The sequence below is a fragment of the Gymnoscopelus braueri genome (assembly GCF_963280865.1).
Source record: "Gymnoscopelus braueri genome assembly, chromosome: 8".
NCBI lineage: Eukaryota > Metazoa > Chordata > Actinopteri > Myctophiformes > Myctophidae > Gymnoscopelus > Gymnoscopelus braueri.
In genome coordinates, this window is record NC_137609.1 from 29,163,691 (window position 1) to 29,179,258 (window position 15,568).

Sequence of the window (15,568 nt, forward strand, 5' to 3'; positions counted from 1 at the left end):
ATTAGGAATATCTCTAGACATAATACTGAGAAAATATAAATACATTTTCTAAATAATCTTAAAAATAAAAAGCAAGTCTTTTGCACACCTACAAAGGCTACAGGTGCGTAGGAGAAAACCAAACTAAGGCCCAAACTTATTGGAAAGAAGAAAACTCCCGCACGGGCAGCCGCCTGGCCCCTGACTATTACTGATTTGATAGGCAAGCAGTCATAACAACCTTGGACTCTATGACAGAGGATTTATATATTACATGCATTACATATGACTCTGTTAACCCTGTTAATTTTAATGCCGGAACAGTGGGCCCCTGCCCTGATGTATTATGTATTTATTTTAGATTTTATTTATGTACATTTGTTTTACAAATGAGGGGCCAAATGCATGTACTTTTTCTCTCCTTAATTACAGTACCTTTAAGACCCAATATTTCGACACATGCTACAAAACCTGTATATGCACTCATTTTGGGCCTACACAAGAAGTTGAAGGGTAATTTTAGGTCTGATAATGTAGTGTGCATGTTAAAATCATGTATACTTTACACTATTTCACCCCATTTTCCAAAGCATACATTTACACCTTTTTTTTTTACATCACATTTACTGCTCATTTAACGTTGAGGTGCCCACAATGTTTAGCTGCCCACTGGACCAGTATCCGTCTGGGGTTACAGGGGGCTTTCACATAGAAAGGAGCCAAACCCCCGAAGTGGGCTTTTTTTCTAGTGTTTATAATTACGATGAATTAACCACGTTTTCCTGAGATCGTACCATTTGACAAAAATGGCTCCAAGAACGGTACACCATTACACCACCGTGACAATTCAGTCAGTTGACTTGACTGACATTATTCCCCAAATTGCCAAAGAGGAAATGGGCTAGTGGTTAACATCAAAACAGTAAAAATGCACCCATGATTTAAATGCCTTTCTTTCAATAATGTCCCTCCATGGGAAGGAACTGATCTACATTAGACGTTCAGTGTGGTATATGGACTTCTAGCAGTGCATCGCGGTGTTGTAGGCTTTTTACTACAAAAGGAAGAGAGAATACCAAAAAGCAAGTCACCCAGTCAATATTTTATTGTCTTATGTAACACAGTAGATTACATTTCTCACACAGTGCTAGACTTGACATGCACACAATCTGTCACACGGGCTCACAATCACCCACAATGTCCGACAAGTGTATACACTTGTATAGACTGAGGTAAACACACACAGACAATAATATTTTGCATCATTAGCAGAAGCTTAGCCATGGGGTTTATTTGAAGTTCAAACACATCCCATCGTCTAGCTCCAACAGAGAAACCATGGCAACTGTCTTATGCCGCATTTAAAGCAGGAAATTAAGATGTGTCTGGCTATAATCAAGAGGTTTATTTGCCACTCACTCATACTGTACATGTACAAGCAGCTCCTTAGAGTAGGTTGTATGTTATCTGTTGTTGTTGTCTTTTTGGACAAAATTGACAGAGTAGGATCCTGTGTTGCTATCCTGATTGACCTGAAAGTTGTTGGTAGACAGTCCAAAAGGACGCAGGAACATGTTGCCCAGGTCCTTCAGCTTACCTGCAGAGACACACCATTTATTTATATTTTTATTATTATGATTTTATTATTCACCCAGGCTGCTCCCACTGAAATCAATTATCTCTTCTACATAGGAGACAGAACAGTAAAACTTTTAGCATTATAATTGGTTCATGTGGTTGAATCAAACCGATCCACAAGTTCTAAACTTGAGGGATGCATAGCCTTTACTGTAGTATGGTGAAATGTTTACTCTTATTACCAGGCTGGTTGACTAGGAACAAAGTCACCAAGACGGTCCCATTTCACTGTATGTGAGATCCTATGGTCCCTTTCATAGTGTGTATCAGTATAAGCAATGTAGAATGATGCATGTTGCATTTCACTTGGTGATCTAAGTGGCTGATGAACAGGGACACATTTTAGAGCCTTGAACAAGGAGGAGATAAAGTGGAACATACTCATCATTTCTTCTTTCATCTTCTCGTTTCTCTCATGGATCTGTTGAGGCAACCTCTGTAGAGGGATGGGAGAGTATGAGTACATATGTTGCTGTGCAGCTCCCAGTGGCCAACATAATAAGACTGCAGAGCAGTAGGTTGCTGCCAGGGGTAGGGCTGCACAATTAATTGAATTTTAATCGCGATCACGATCTTTGCTTCCCAAAATTAAATGAACATGATCGTCCAATTATTGTCATTTAAAATGTGTGCTCCACCAATAAGAAGCTCCGCTCAAATGAAAATCAAGCGCTCCCTAAACTACTACCTTAGTACCTTCAGGTCCAGAATTTCAGTTTGGGATTCCGAGTATTATCTAATTGATTCCCACAAATTTTGCACTTATAATGCAGGACATTCCCGCACACATTTACAGTGATGTTAATAATATAATCAGCAATGTGAATGCATAAGGACTGGCTTGGAAACAGTGTGACAGTGCAATACAAATATTTGTGTCCCAAAAATCAACGAATAATCGTGGTAAATAATCCTGATCTCAATATTGAGCAAAATAATCGTTATAATTATTTTGGCGATAATCATGCAGCCCTAGCCAGGTGTGAAACGCAACTGTGTAACTGAGTGAATGTGCAGAAAAAGGCCAGTGTGCTGATAAAACATTTCTTAAAAACACCCACCATACATGCCTCCCTGGCTGTGTGCTGCCCTGGGTCTTTGTCCAGGACCGCTTTATAGTCTTCCAAAGCCTCATCCAGCTTGTCTGTTTTCTCATAAAGTTCTGCCCTCCTCAGGATAGCCCGTACATATTCTGGGTTAAGCTCTATGGCTGCAGTGACAATGAACATGGAATATAAAACATCTATGAAAGTAGGAAAAAAATAAAAAAAATAATCACACACAAGTATTTGGTGTTCCTCACCCCTGGAGCAGTCTGCGATGGCCTGATCTTTCAGATCCTGGAGTGGAGAAGGGAACAGGAGTCAGAACAGAACGTGTTGATTTGATCAAGTTACAAACAGTTAAAGTGAGAGTTGAAATGCCTCAAACTAAAGAGATGCCTGTGTCAGCTGTTGAATCTTATTCACATTTAGAGGTGGGTCAATTTCCAATTTCGGTCCAGTGTGTGAGCTTAAACCGGTTTGATTTTATGTGGATCAACTGAACCGGTTTTGTCATTATGAGACATGCTGTGTGATTATTAACGTAATATTATGTTTGTTAATAAATGGAGCCACTAGTGTGTGTCTGAGCCGTGTGCAATTTAGTGCTGACCCCGAGGCTAGCCGGCAACAATGAGGTGAAAGAAAGAGTTTGTGTTTTTTGGAGAGGTAACAAGAGACGACATTGCCCCCAACAATAAAATAAGAGTTTATTTCTATATGAGTAAGTGAGTGTGAAGCCTCCCTCCTTCCTGTCTGACTGTCTATCTTGGCTTTCGTACCAGGTGGATGCGTGCAGCTGCCCGGTTGGAGAACAGAACCGCCCTCTCTTTACTGAAACACACCGGACACACACCCAATGCCTCTGTATAGGAACACTCTGCCTCAGCGTGCTCTGGAGAGAGACATGGATAAGAATGCAACACACTCTGTCAAACCACAGTGTAATACATCTGAATTCACATCAAAGTCTAAATGTGCAATCTTACAAAGAGCACACAAACATAGAAATACATACATGTAATCTTTGTATATACGGTGATAATTTTTTCACCACTGTCTTTAACTGTGTTTGCACTGCATTTCAGGTCCTGTGGTCCATGTATCATGTGATACTATATACTGTACTACTATGATAGCTGTCTGTATGTCTCTGCATCTAAACAACAACTCTATCTGCCTGTAATTCTATTGTATTCTGTGCTGTGCTATTCTGACAGACATACTCACCTCCAGCTTTGAACTGAGTGTTGCCTTTTTCTTTCAGAACCAAGCTCTCCTGTCTGCGACTCTGAGAAACACAGACATCTTGATGTTACACTCTCTCTCTCTCACACACACATCATTGTTTCCTCTGTATTCACTAATAAATTCACCAGTATGTATTCAATAATTCATCGAAATGGAAAGGATGTCACTGTGGCATGTTCCTAGATTCCCAGTAAGCTTGGACGGTGAAACAATTCAACAACATATGAAATTAAATTGTAGTTATAATATAATAATTGATATAGTGATGTATCTGTGTAAAAATGTATAATATGCATTTACTTAGCTTCATGAAAACGTGAATGTTGTTCCATATTGTAAAATAAAAATTAAGAAATTGACTGCTGGGTTGGGTTCAGAAAACATGTGATGAACAATTACCATCATTATGGTATAATATTACCTTATTTAATTGCCATTTTATGCTCTAAATTTATCACAGATTCATCAAATAAAAAGAAAATCAGCAGATTAATAGATTACAAAAAAAATTAGGGTTAGTTGCAGCCGTACATCTTTTTAGCGACGTGTTGTCTGGCTACAGGAGACACATCAGTAACCGTTTCCTATAGGGCTGATGCTATGGACAAAACAGGCATCAGGTAAACACAACTGAAGTGTCAGTAGTGCTGTTCTTGTTCTCTCACCTCTCTCTCCTCTTCAGTCAAGTCCTTCTCCACTTCCCTCAGGTAGTCATCATCAAACTCTGGTGCCTTGTTCTCTTCTTCTTTCAACTCTGTGTCAGAATCCATCCCTCCATCCTCTGTGCACTCATCCCACGGTGCTGCCTCTGCTGCTCCACCTCCAACTGCTCCAGGATCCGTCCTCTCCTCTCCTGTGTCATCAGGTGGCTCCGCTCCTTGCATGGTGTCTGTCTGTCCAGGGTCTGGGAGTTCAGTCTGTGTGTCCATCTGTGCCCGAGTCTGATGACCTCCTGCTGCCTGATGGTTTTCTCCCTCCAACACTCTGCTCCTCTCTGCAGCCTTTTCTCTTTTCCTATCGCTGTCGTCCTTACTCGCCTGTCCTCCCTCTGTCCTCCTCGTCTTGTCTGAAAGCTCTAGTGTCTCCTGGCAGTCGTAGAAGTCTTCCTCAGCCAGCTCCTCCAGATCCAGAAGGCTGGAGGCAGGACCTATATCTCCCTGGACACCAGAACTCATACTGGAAGACAAAGAAGCAGTATTGTATCTTCCTAAATTGCTATAGGCTACAGAGTCAACCAATGCATTGCTGCCTCTTGAGAGTCAATTTCATGCAATCCTACCTGCCATCTCCAGGACCAACATGGCAGTGTTTGCCAGGGGATTCTGACCGCTCAACCTCTCTCTGGGACTTTTGTTCTGACAGACCCTCAGACCCTGCTGTTGAAGGCTCCATCAGCAGATACCTGGCAGGAAAAAAATGGGGAAAAACACGAGACATCAGTAAGGCCTTTGACAACAGGAAAATAACATTCAGAACATGTTTAATCATAGGATCATGCTTTGGGACTGGGTTGAATGGTCCCAGAGCTAGTTTGAAACGAGTTAGCCAACTCTGGTCACCAAAAGAGGAAGGCTATCTCTGGCTTTCCAGGGTTAAAACCAGCCTTTTGATTTTCACCGAGCCATAAAGTTCAATGGAATCTTCGTCCACATTTACCTGCCCGACAGTATAAGCAACTTCTAAGAAAAAGAGCCGGGAGGCTAACACAACAACATAAACAAAGAACGACACATTGGTGTAATAGCGAACCGATTTGGATGGTGTAATAATAATGAGTGTTCACTGCAGTACGAATAATACTAATATGTTTATTTGTGAAGACATTGTTTCATTACCTCTTAACAGTAGCTACGCTAACGTTGTTTTGTACTGTACGATGACATTTCCTTCGCCGATATCACTTCCGCATTGATGCCCAATCAGAGGCGTAGACGTCATTTGGAAAGGCTCGCAGGGAAATGAAGTCTCCAAGGGACCAGTAATTGCATGAACCACAAACAAACTTTTTGGGTTCATCATGGTACATAAACTTAAAACTAATGGTGCAGATGTGATTTTAACTTAATTTATTTAATTATATTTTTCCAAATATGCTTTTTTTTGTTTTACTCTTGACGCACACAGTTGAGAAGGCTCCAGAATCTCACTGCTAACTAAAGTGTGAATGAAATCTTTCGACATAGATGTTAGAATCATAGGACCATAGAGGTAGGGGGGACTGGGGTCAAAAGTAACAGGGGGCACACTCAATTCTAATCAGAAGAGGGATGAGACTTCTTCTGCACATGCTAGTAGGGTCCTAATCTCTCAAGACAGATTCAAAGGATAAATGAACATAACTAAAACGTTTAAGTAAAAATACGTTTAAATAAAAAATAGACATACATTTGAAAATGATTGTAATTATAAAAACATTCTTAAGTAAGAGTATCAATACTGCAATGAAGAAATAGTCTGTTACAAGTAAAAGTTCAGAATAGAAAATGTACTTGAGTAAAAGTACAAAAGTATTGGCATCAAAATATACTGAGGTACTAAAAGTAAAAGTACTCATTATGCACAATATCCCATTTCACAAGTTTCAAAATGTATAAAACCCTTTGAAAAGTAGAGTAAAAGTACTGAAAATTGGAAATACTCCAGTAAAGTAAAAAAATACCTCAAAAGTACAGTACTTGAGTAATTGTACTTTACACCACTGTGTGTGACAACACTTCTACACAGGTCTGCTCAGACATGTATGCTGAGGAGGCGTGTGCATCATGGAGAAAATCGCCACCTGCTGGGCATGGATGGTGGATGAACTATTCCTGCACATATTTCTCCAGGGTTACAATTTCTCACTAGAAGGAAACGAAAGAAAGGAGAAACATATTGTATTAATAAGGACAAGACGAAAATATTACTTTTAGGGGCAAGTGTAAGAGTGATTGAGGGCTGTTGATGTAAAAAAAATAAGTCATATTAACACTCTCAAATAAAAGCACATCACTAAGTAATTTTTTTTTAAATAATTTAATGTTGTTACTTAAGTAAAACAATTTAGTACTTTTTTCCACCACTGGTCACAAGTCGGACTGAATAATGACTTCACTGTAGCCTGTAGTAGCCTTTACATAAATTATATTTGTACTTAGGCTGTCCTGAAAGTTTATAATATTTAGAGAAATGTTTAGTTTCAAATACAAAAGTAGTAGTAGTAGGCGAGAATTAGCAAACTGGACATTTAGACTGAATGTTTCCTTTATCCTCATCTTGCGCTAATGCACGCAACTGTTTTGCCAGGTTTTATTTTTGTTGTTTCTCATAGTGCATCCGTTGTCCGTCAACAACACAGTAGTCTGTGCCTTGACTTCAGTGCGCTGACCTGCTGACCCGAATACAATGGACCCTTTTCACAGCAGCTAATATCAAATTACCCTTGCTGCCTAATACTATAGTTATAGTAGGCAATATGATAACTCCATTTGCATTGAACACAAATGCTAAGAATGTTATTTAAATAGCACATTTATAGATGCTAGCCTAGGTAAGGTTTAATGTCCACCATGGTATCCTAGTTTGGTGCTGCATGTTAATTTAATTTGTGATATCAAAAGTAGAGCATGCACCTGCATTTCATCTAACTAAATCTTAGTGTACACAAATCCATTTGTACATCTCAGACCTATAAGGGTCCATTTGGTTTCCAATTGTTGATTATATGAATCATTTAGAACACACCTGGGACATAGGCCTACTCAAGGGTCCCCAGACGCACTTTGAGAACCACTGATCTAAATGACTGCAATACTAGTAGCCTACTTTTTAATATAGAAACACTGCCAAATGTGTTCCGTGTTCTGATTGCAGACGATACAAATATGAACCTTATGTTGGATCAACTCTTTACTTGAAAATATAGGTGGTCCTTAAAAGGACCTTTGTGTTGTTGATATCAGACGCAGACTGTAGTTTACTTGGAGCTGGTGTACTTGGTGACAGCCTTGGTGCCCTCAGAGCTCAGACATGGCGTGCTTGGCAAGCTCACCGGGGAGCAGGAGGCGGACAGCGGTCTGAATCTCCCTGGATGAGTGGAGCGCTTGTTGTAGTGAGTGACTTGTGGTGTTCCGCAAGGAAGTATACTAGGACCTTTACTGTTCCTGATATATGTGAACGATATGTCTTCAGCTTGCGACTGCAAACTGTTCCTGTTCGCAGATGACTCGGCTCTGCTGGTCTCGGACAGGGACAGGCTGCAGGTTGAGAAAACTCTCAGCTCTGAACTTGACAGGATCTGTATCTGGCTCTCCGACAACAAACTATCACTACACCTGGGTAAAACTGAATCCATCCTCTTTGGGTCCAGTTCTAACCTTAGCAAGGCTGAGAGTTTCACGATCAAAGTGGGTGATAATGTTATCACAAGAAAGGAGGAAATTACCTACCTGGGTTCCATCTTGGAGGCAAACCTCTCCGGTGACAAAATGGCCGAAAGAGTCATCAAAAAGGTCAACCAAAGAACACGCTTTTTGTATAAGATTCGCCGCCTAGTCAGTAAGGACACTCTGAAGATTCTTGCAGGGGCCCTCATACAAGGTTATTACGATTATGCATGCTCCACATGGTATCACAACACCACCAAGGCCTTAAAAACAAGGCTCCAAACATCCCAAAACAAACTAGTAAGGCTACTTTCTTGGCCTCAATCACAAAACCCATCTAACCCCTGCTCATTTTGCTAGGATTGGATGGCTCAGGGTTGAGGACAGAGTACAGCAACTTGCAATGGGCCTGGTCTTTAAGATACACCACAACATTGCGATCCCCCTGTATTTGTCAAAATACTTCCAAAACGTTAACGAAGTCCACGATCATAACACCAGAGGCAGCTCCACGAATCATGTTCAACCCAGATTTGGCTCAACAAAGGGAATGAACTCGTTCTCATGCTATTCAACAAAAATGTGGAATGCCCTACCAAAAGGAGTAAAGGAGTGTAAAACCCTACTCACTTTCAAAACTGCCCTAAAGATACACCTTCAGGAGGCTGCAATTCAAAAATGTCCCCTGCCTAAGTCTTAACCTACACCCCCCCAACCCCCCCCCCCTCCCCTTTTTTTTGTCATCATGATTTGTGTGCATGGGGATCTCATCTTAAATAAGCTCAGTGCTTAATGAGTCTTCCAGTTTAGTAGACCTTGTATTGTGAATTTGTACTGTTGTTCTCATGTCTTACTAAATAAAGTACATCAATCAATCAGCCAGACGAGAGGCTTCACCGGCGATGCGCTCAAAGATGTCATTGACAAAGGAGTTCATGAGCCCCATTGCTTTGGATGAAACACCAGTGTCAGGATGGACCTGCTTCAGGACCGTGTACACGTAGATGGCAATGGCATAGCTCTCCTTCCTGGTCTTTCTGCACTTCTTACCGCCCTTAGCGGCGGTCTTGGTGACGGCTTTCTTGGAGCCCTTCTTGGGCGCTGGCTTCGTTTTTATTCGGGCATGCTTTTCTCTCAGTGTATAATTGAATATTAATCAGGTGGCGATGAAGATATTGCTGAGTATTTATAGCAAGCTAGCTAATGCAAATGAAGTGTGTGACTCCCATTATATGATTGGCTTATTCTGCCACGGGTCACGTGATTCACCGAGTGGCGTCATATTGCCTGAAGAATGCTGCTGGCCCAGTGCATGGCTACTTTGGACAGTCCTTTGTGCCAATGTCCAGCAGGCCCAACCAGGCTCGACTCCCGTATGAGAGGGGGTCTATGCTGTTACTTTTCCTAGTACTGCATACTGCATAGTAGCCTACAATGGACAACTAGGCTGTACATTGCAAAACCTATAATACAATACTTCACTGTTAATAGTTAGTTAGTTTATTTATTTCGGTCATGATTTTTTTTAAAACAAAACAGTACAGTACAGAACATACAGTACAATAGACCATACATTTATATTTACTGTATTTACAGACCTCATTCAGAGACTCAGTGCCCAGAATTAAAGCCCAACTAATTTATACAATTAAATACATAATTGCTATACTATTGATTGATTGAATACTTTATTGACAATTTGAAAAAAAATCCCATAAAGTACAGTTTCAAATGCAATGCTAAAAGTATAGAACCCAAGAAAGCCCTATGGCTTGTTTCCATTGGGGTCCTGTGTATTCAATTCATAGAAAAAATACCAAATAGTCAAGTGTGTGTCAGTGTGTGTGTAGTAAAGTACATTTTGGACTTGGTTTTAATAGTAGACAGCAGGTTTAGGCATTTATTTAGAACAAAGCAGCTCAAAACCAGTATATGCGTAGTGTCATATTTCAATTCGTATTTGCCTAGTAGTTTCTGAGGACGTAAGAGAGGACAGACAGACCTCGCTGTGTGGGCGTTCCAACAGCCCCCCATCCCCCACCAACATGCGCACGCACACAAATGGCAGCAAAATGTTCCGCATGATCATGACCTAGCCAACGTTCTAGACCTGGCTGCAAATATGAGACTTCAGACTTGTATGCTTAATATAATTATAGGTGGCAGTTTTCAATTCGCAGACTTATTATTCATTGTATATTTATACTTGATGGCTTTTACAGAATTCCATGGGTTGAATTCCACACACTTGAAAGTAGGCTAAAGTAGTTTTTATCCTATTATAATTTCAATAAAAGCATATGTGTCCGCTCCAATATTAAGAGCACCAAACGACTCCATTTAAACCGATGACTTAAGAAAAATCATGTGATTAATCACAACAGAAATATTGTCACAGCTCTCATTACCTCAGTGTATGATGTTGGACATAACCAACATGGTGGAGTCTGCCCATACTTGTACATTTCGCAAATAAAACCTCTTTTGGACTACCTGCTGAGATAAACACTTTATATTTTCACTCATCATAAGAGTTAATCACAACTTGGAATAGCACTATATAATATAAAACACATGGATGAACTGTTGATTGCAGGCGATAATACAACACAACAAATATGAAAATGTTTTAGGATGGACTCTTCCAGTTAAAATCTGGGGGGTCCTTAAAAGGACCTTTGAGGTTGGTATCACAGTCAATCAGACTGTGGTTTACTTGGAGCTGGTATACTTGGTGACAGCCTTGGTGCCCTCAGACACGGCGTGCTTGGCCAGCTCACCGGGGAGCAGCAGGCGGACAGCGGTCTGAATCTCCCTGGAAGTGATGGTGGAGCGTTTGTTGTAGTGAGCCAGTTTGGAGGCTTCACCGGCGATGCGCTCAAAGATGTCGTTGACAAAGGAGTTCATGATCCCCATTGCCTTGGATGAAATACCAGTGTCAGGATGGACCTGCTTCAGGACCTTGTACACGTAGATGGCATAGCTCTCCTTCCTGGTCTTTCTGCGCTTCTTGCCCCCCTTGGCGGCGGTCTTAGTGACGGCTTTCTTAGAGCCCTTCTTGGGCGCTGGCTTCGCTGGCTCAGGCATTTTTAATACGCTTGCTGATATCTCGCTGAAAAACTGGGAACGAATGACGTGCGCAAGGGGGCGTCGAGCCACTAATATAGGATACGAATGCAAATTTAGTGCACGACTCCCAGAATGTGATTGGTTGAGCTGTAACCCGCACCATCCACGTGCTCCAGGGTGGTGTATGCTACGTGCTTACTTCCAACGAGTGCTCCATTATCAGTGGTGGTAGAAGTAGGCCTACACAACTATTGTAATAATTGTAGCTATACCACCATGTTGGAGTTAAGTAAAAGCTCTGCATTCAAGGTTTACTTGAGTAAAGGTACATACACATTCACACTTAAACCATCATCAATGCATAGTATTCATCCAGACACCCCACATAAACCCCTAATATAATGTTAAAGACAATCAAAGTGTTATGTGTCAAGGTGAATAGTATCAGAAAAGAAAAGAGAGATGTCTATATAACTGTATATAGTTTGCGTTGAGAAGCTCACATATTTTGGAAGTAGGTGAACTATGTGAAGAAAAAAAATATCAGAAAATTATTATAAATACATCTAAATTGCATGTTTGTTTTCATTTAAGGAAGAAGTGAAACAATCAATTTCACAACAGAATAAAGGCAAATCGCCAGGCCCATATGGCCCACCTGCCTAGTGACTTTTATCAATCCTGTACAGAGGAAATCATTGACCAACCCCTGCTTAAGTCAGACAAAATGCATACTTACTTTTACTATGGAGTCATATTGCCAATCTGTAAGAAAGGGGGCATGTAGATATATTTGATGACATGTTACTCTGATGAACATAAAGGGTCGAAACGTCGTATCAGCTGTTTGTTGTGAAATAAAACCTGGAGCATCAAAGTGAGTTGCGAGCCAAATCTTTGTTTTATCATTACTGTCTTTACAGTTCAAAGCTCAGCGCCAAGGAACGGAGGATGTGCGTTATTTATGTTTCTGAACTCATGAACATAGTCATATGTTCATCTACTATAAAATCCTCGCAAAAGGAGTAATGAATAGACTAAATAATGACCTGGCTGGAAGAAGTTGAAAAGAAGCAGACATGTGCCATCAATGGAAGGTTGGGATAATGTGGGGATATTGATAAATATAACAAAAGATGCATTTTTCATGATAAGTCTAGACCAGAAAAGGGAATTCAATTTCATATCTTGAGAATGCTTATGGGAAGTTTCAAAATGGTATGGTTTTAAACGGGATCTTATTGATATAATTAAATAGTTATATTCTGATTTTAATTTTGAGATCAAGAGATGGGTTAAACAAGGTTGTCTGTTGTCAGCAGCTCTATACATTTTAGCAACAATTTATTGGAAAAATAACAAATAAAACATGACATCAATGGTACTAGAACTTGTGGGGTGTGCTGGTGGTAGTCCTGGCCTATGTCGATTATGTCATTAAAAAAAAAACAACAGGAAGAGCTAATCTATATTGGAAAACAAATAATCCACATCATTATTTTTTATCAATAATAATTAGTGTATCCGGCATAAAAAGTAAAGCTATGTGGACTGCGAGGCTTTGAGGAAGACTAAAAAGAAGGGGCAAAGGAGCTGTTCCCTACTGACTCACTTGTGTACAGTCATCTAAATAGAAAATGTGCACACTTAGCAATTGACTGGGTAGAAATGCCCAGTAGGCTACAAATGTGTTCAAGTTCCTCTTGTCATTCATACAGGCCTACTTTACTGCAGGGATGCACAGCACAATTATGTTGCAATGGTTATGTTATAAACACCACAATTTAAAGAAATCAAATAAAATAGGATACACTCTGAGTAACAATAAACATTTTAATGGTACACAGACTACACATGCACTTGCACATCCCTTGAATTTATCAATTACACACGAAACCTTGGAACCTTAAGATTTCACATAGTGATATTGGTTTGCACATACTAGGCTATATTAAAGTGCATGTGTACTTCGAATGTGAATACAACACCTTTTTTTTCTTCTTCTTTATTCAACAGTCTAATGGCCGTCCGGTAAATTAAACCTGACAGTGAGACCCCTGCAGACAGAAACTGGTTTTAATTTGAGCATAACATGCAGTAGGCCTAATGCTAGCCATGGTTCACAAGACGCTCGTCTGTCACAAGCGTCATGGCGCTACTTGTTCCTGGTTTTTGAAAAATGTACATTTACAACCAGTAGATCTACATAAACGTTCATATTTCAAATATAAAGTGCTCACCACAAAGCCACGGAAGTAACAAGTTAAAGCGCTCGTGTCTAAGTACCCGTATCTTCCGTGTTGTTCAATAAAAATCATTTTAATCCGATCGGCGGCCATTTTCCATTTATTTAAACAAAATATATATAATGTATCAGAGTGCAATACACCTCTAAACCGATAGGGCGCGTAGTTGAAAGCATAATGGAGAAAATGGGCGATTGGATTAAAATGCTTTTTATTGAACAATACGGAAGTTACGGGTACTTACTTAGACACGGGCCGCATTAACTCGTTACATCCGTGGCTTTGGGGTAAGAACTTTATATTTGAAATCTAAACGTTTATGTAGATGCACTGGTTCTAAATGTAAACATTTCAAAAACCAGGAACAAGTAGCGCCATGACTGTCATGTTTCAGGGCTAGCCGTAGCCTAATGCATGGCGTGTTCAATGAAAAGGGGGAAGCTGTGGAACACAATGTACCCATCTCTCTGGGGCCGTGATTTTCAAACAAATCGGAAAAGGCAAAGAACACTGGAAAACTACCATAATGGCACAAACTGACACTGTGTACATTATGTAGACAAATGTATTGCACTTCAATTACATTAATTTTGTAATCCATGCTCAAATTCAATACATGTCCATGCATACCGAGTATGCCTCGAAGAGACAACATAGAATAACTATGATCTCTATTAAACCAAATTGGCATTCAGCTTGCTATTGTAAAATAGTATAGCTTTTATTTCTAAATTCATTAGGCCCCTCTCATCCCAACTGCAGTCTGTTTTAGAGCCCAGTTACTACTATTAGTCACCATTACCACTACGTATTCTTACCACTATAGCCTGCTATTAGCAATTATTGCCATCAGAATATAGCCATTATACTTTCTTAAAGATGCGTGTAGGGATCATGACTCTTAAGAAAAAAATGTGGGTGGCTCTTAAAAGAGCCTTTGGGTCGTTGATAGTCAGTAGTTTAACCGCCGAAGCCGTACAGAGTACGGCCCTGCCTTTTCAAGGCATAAACCACATCCATGGCGGTCACGGTCTTTCTCTTGGCGTGCTCGGTGTAGGTAACGGCGTCACGAATGACGTTCTCCAGGAAGACCTTGAGAACACCGCGTGTCTCCTCGTAAATCAGGCCGGAGATACGCTTCACACCGCCACGGCGAGCGAGACGGCGGATAGCGGGCTTGGTGATCCCCTGGATGTTGTCACGAAGAACTTTGCGATGACGCTTGGCGCCTCCTTTTCCAAGGCCCTTTCCTCCTTTTCCGCGGCCACTCATTTTCAAGTTTCTAGTGTTGTCTAGGAAGCCGAAAGAATTGAGGATGGAACGTGATAAATGATTATTAGTCAGAGCATATCTATTTATACCAAGTAAGACGACGTAGTTGAGGCCAGTGGCGCATGACGATGGGCGGTCGTTGCTGAAACAGAGCTCTTCTTCTAGTTGCATACGTTGTTGCCAGATTTTGCTAGAGAAATAAGCAACCATGTCTAGGAAAACAAGCCCAAAGGCCATTATGAGCACTAAACCTATATGGTATACATTGAAAATAGTAGATCTACAAGCTCACACATTGTGAGCTTGTAGATCTGCTATTTGCAAAACATCTTGAAATAAAATGTGGAATATTTGGAAGATTTTTTAAACATTTTAACAACACAACTCTGGTACAGGGCTCCCTGGCACAAAACATTTTCAGATGAGGGTTAGGTTAGGGACAAATACATATTAATTTGGGGGTCCATGACATGAATATATTTCCTTATAATAATTTAAAAAAAAAGTGAAGCAAGCCCAAATAAGCAACTACGCTTGCAACTTCACAGAAAAATAAGCCCAAAGTCGCTTATAATATGCGGACATGGCAACACTGGTTGCATAGCCTACTTTCGTCAGGGCAGACGCATAATGTATGGTCAATAGAGGCCTTTACTGCCCTCTGCAGTTCAAAAAAGGAAAATCAAAATACTACTCATGCTTCAAA

The 15,568-nt window shown here is 40.4% G+C and overlaps 4 protein-coding genes across 4 annotated transcripts; all 4 read right to left on the reverse strand.

Moving 5' to 3' along the window:
* Window positions 1–1,072: 1,072 nt before the first annotated feature.
* ttc1 (tetratricopeptide repeat domain 1) lies at window positions 1,073–5,836 on the reverse strand. The gene is made up of 9 exons (XM_080435769.1): window positions 5,747–5,836; window positions 5,191–5,313; window positions 4,577–5,087; window positions 3,891–3,951; window positions 3,443–3,555; window positions 2,921–2,957; window positions 2,679–2,827; window positions 1,999–2,053; window positions 1,073–1,576 (listed from the first exon to the last, which is right to left on the reverse strand). Exons 2-9 carry the CDS (start codon window positions 5,301–5,303, stop codon window positions 1,443–1,445), a joined length of 1,173 nt encoding a protein of 390 aa, XP_080291895.1. The 5' UTR covers window positions 5,304–5,313; window positions 5,747–5,836; the 3' UTR covers window positions 1,073–1,442.
* A 2,030-nt stretch (window positions 5,837–7,866) lies between these two features.
* Window positions 7,867–9,557, reverse strand: LOC308090760 (histone H2B 3-like; the record flags this gene model as incomplete). The annotated part of the gene is made up of 3 exons (XM_080436024.1): window positions 7,867–7,976; window positions 9,173–9,406; window positions 9,545–9,557. 3 exons carry the CDS (start codon window positions 9,555–9,557, stop codon window positions 7,867–7,869), a joined length of 357 nt encoding a protein of 118 aa, XP_080292150.1.
* A 283-nt stretch (window positions 9,558–9,840) lies between these two features.
* LOC308091205 (histone H2B 1/2-like) lies at window positions 9,841–11,393 on the reverse strand. Its single transcript, XM_080436645.1, has one exon. The coding sequence runs from the start codon at window positions 11,360–11,362 to the stop codon at window positions 10,988–10,990; it is 375 nt and encodes a 124-aa protein (XP_080292771.1). The 5' UTR covers window positions 11,363–11,393; the 3' UTR covers window positions 9,841–10,987.
* Window positions 11,394–13,212: 1,819 nt separating this feature from the next.
* LOC308089882 (histone H4) lies at window positions 13,213–14,961 on the reverse strand. Its single transcript, XM_080434831.1, has one exon. It carries the CDS (start codon window positions 14,860–14,862, stop codon window positions 14,551–14,553), a length of 312 nt encoding a protein of 103 aa, XP_080290957.1. The 5' UTR covers window positions 14,863–14,961; the 3' UTR covers window positions 13,213–14,550.
* Between the last annotated feature and the right edge of the window lie 607 nt (window positions 14,962–15,568).

What these genes read in the sequence shown, in the direction of transcription:
- ttc1 (XM_080435769.1), bottom strand. Translation starts at nt 5,303, where the DNA reads ATGGAGCCTTCAACAGCAGGGTCTGAGGGTCTGTCAGAACAAAAGTCC. An exon ending in TGACTGAAGAGGAGAGAGAG is followed by an intron (nt 3,952 to 4,576) that starts GTGAGAGAACAA and finishes TGTGTTTCTCAG; the next exon opens with AGTCGCAGACAGGAGAGCTT. An exon ending in CATCGCAGACTGCTCCAGGG is followed by an intron (nt 2,828 to 2,920) that starts GTGAGGAACACC and finishes TTGTCACTGCAG; the next exon opens with CCATAGAGCTTAACCCAGAA.
- LOC308091205 (XM_080436645.1), bottom strand. Translation starts at nt 11,362, where the DNA reads ATGCCTGAGCCAGCGAAGCCAGCGCCCAAGAAGGGCTCTAAGAAAGCC.
- LOC308089882 (XM_080434831.1), bottom strand. Translation starts at nt 14,862, where the DNA reads ATGAGTGGCCGCGGAAAAGGAGGAAAGGGCCTTGGAAAAGGAGGCGCC.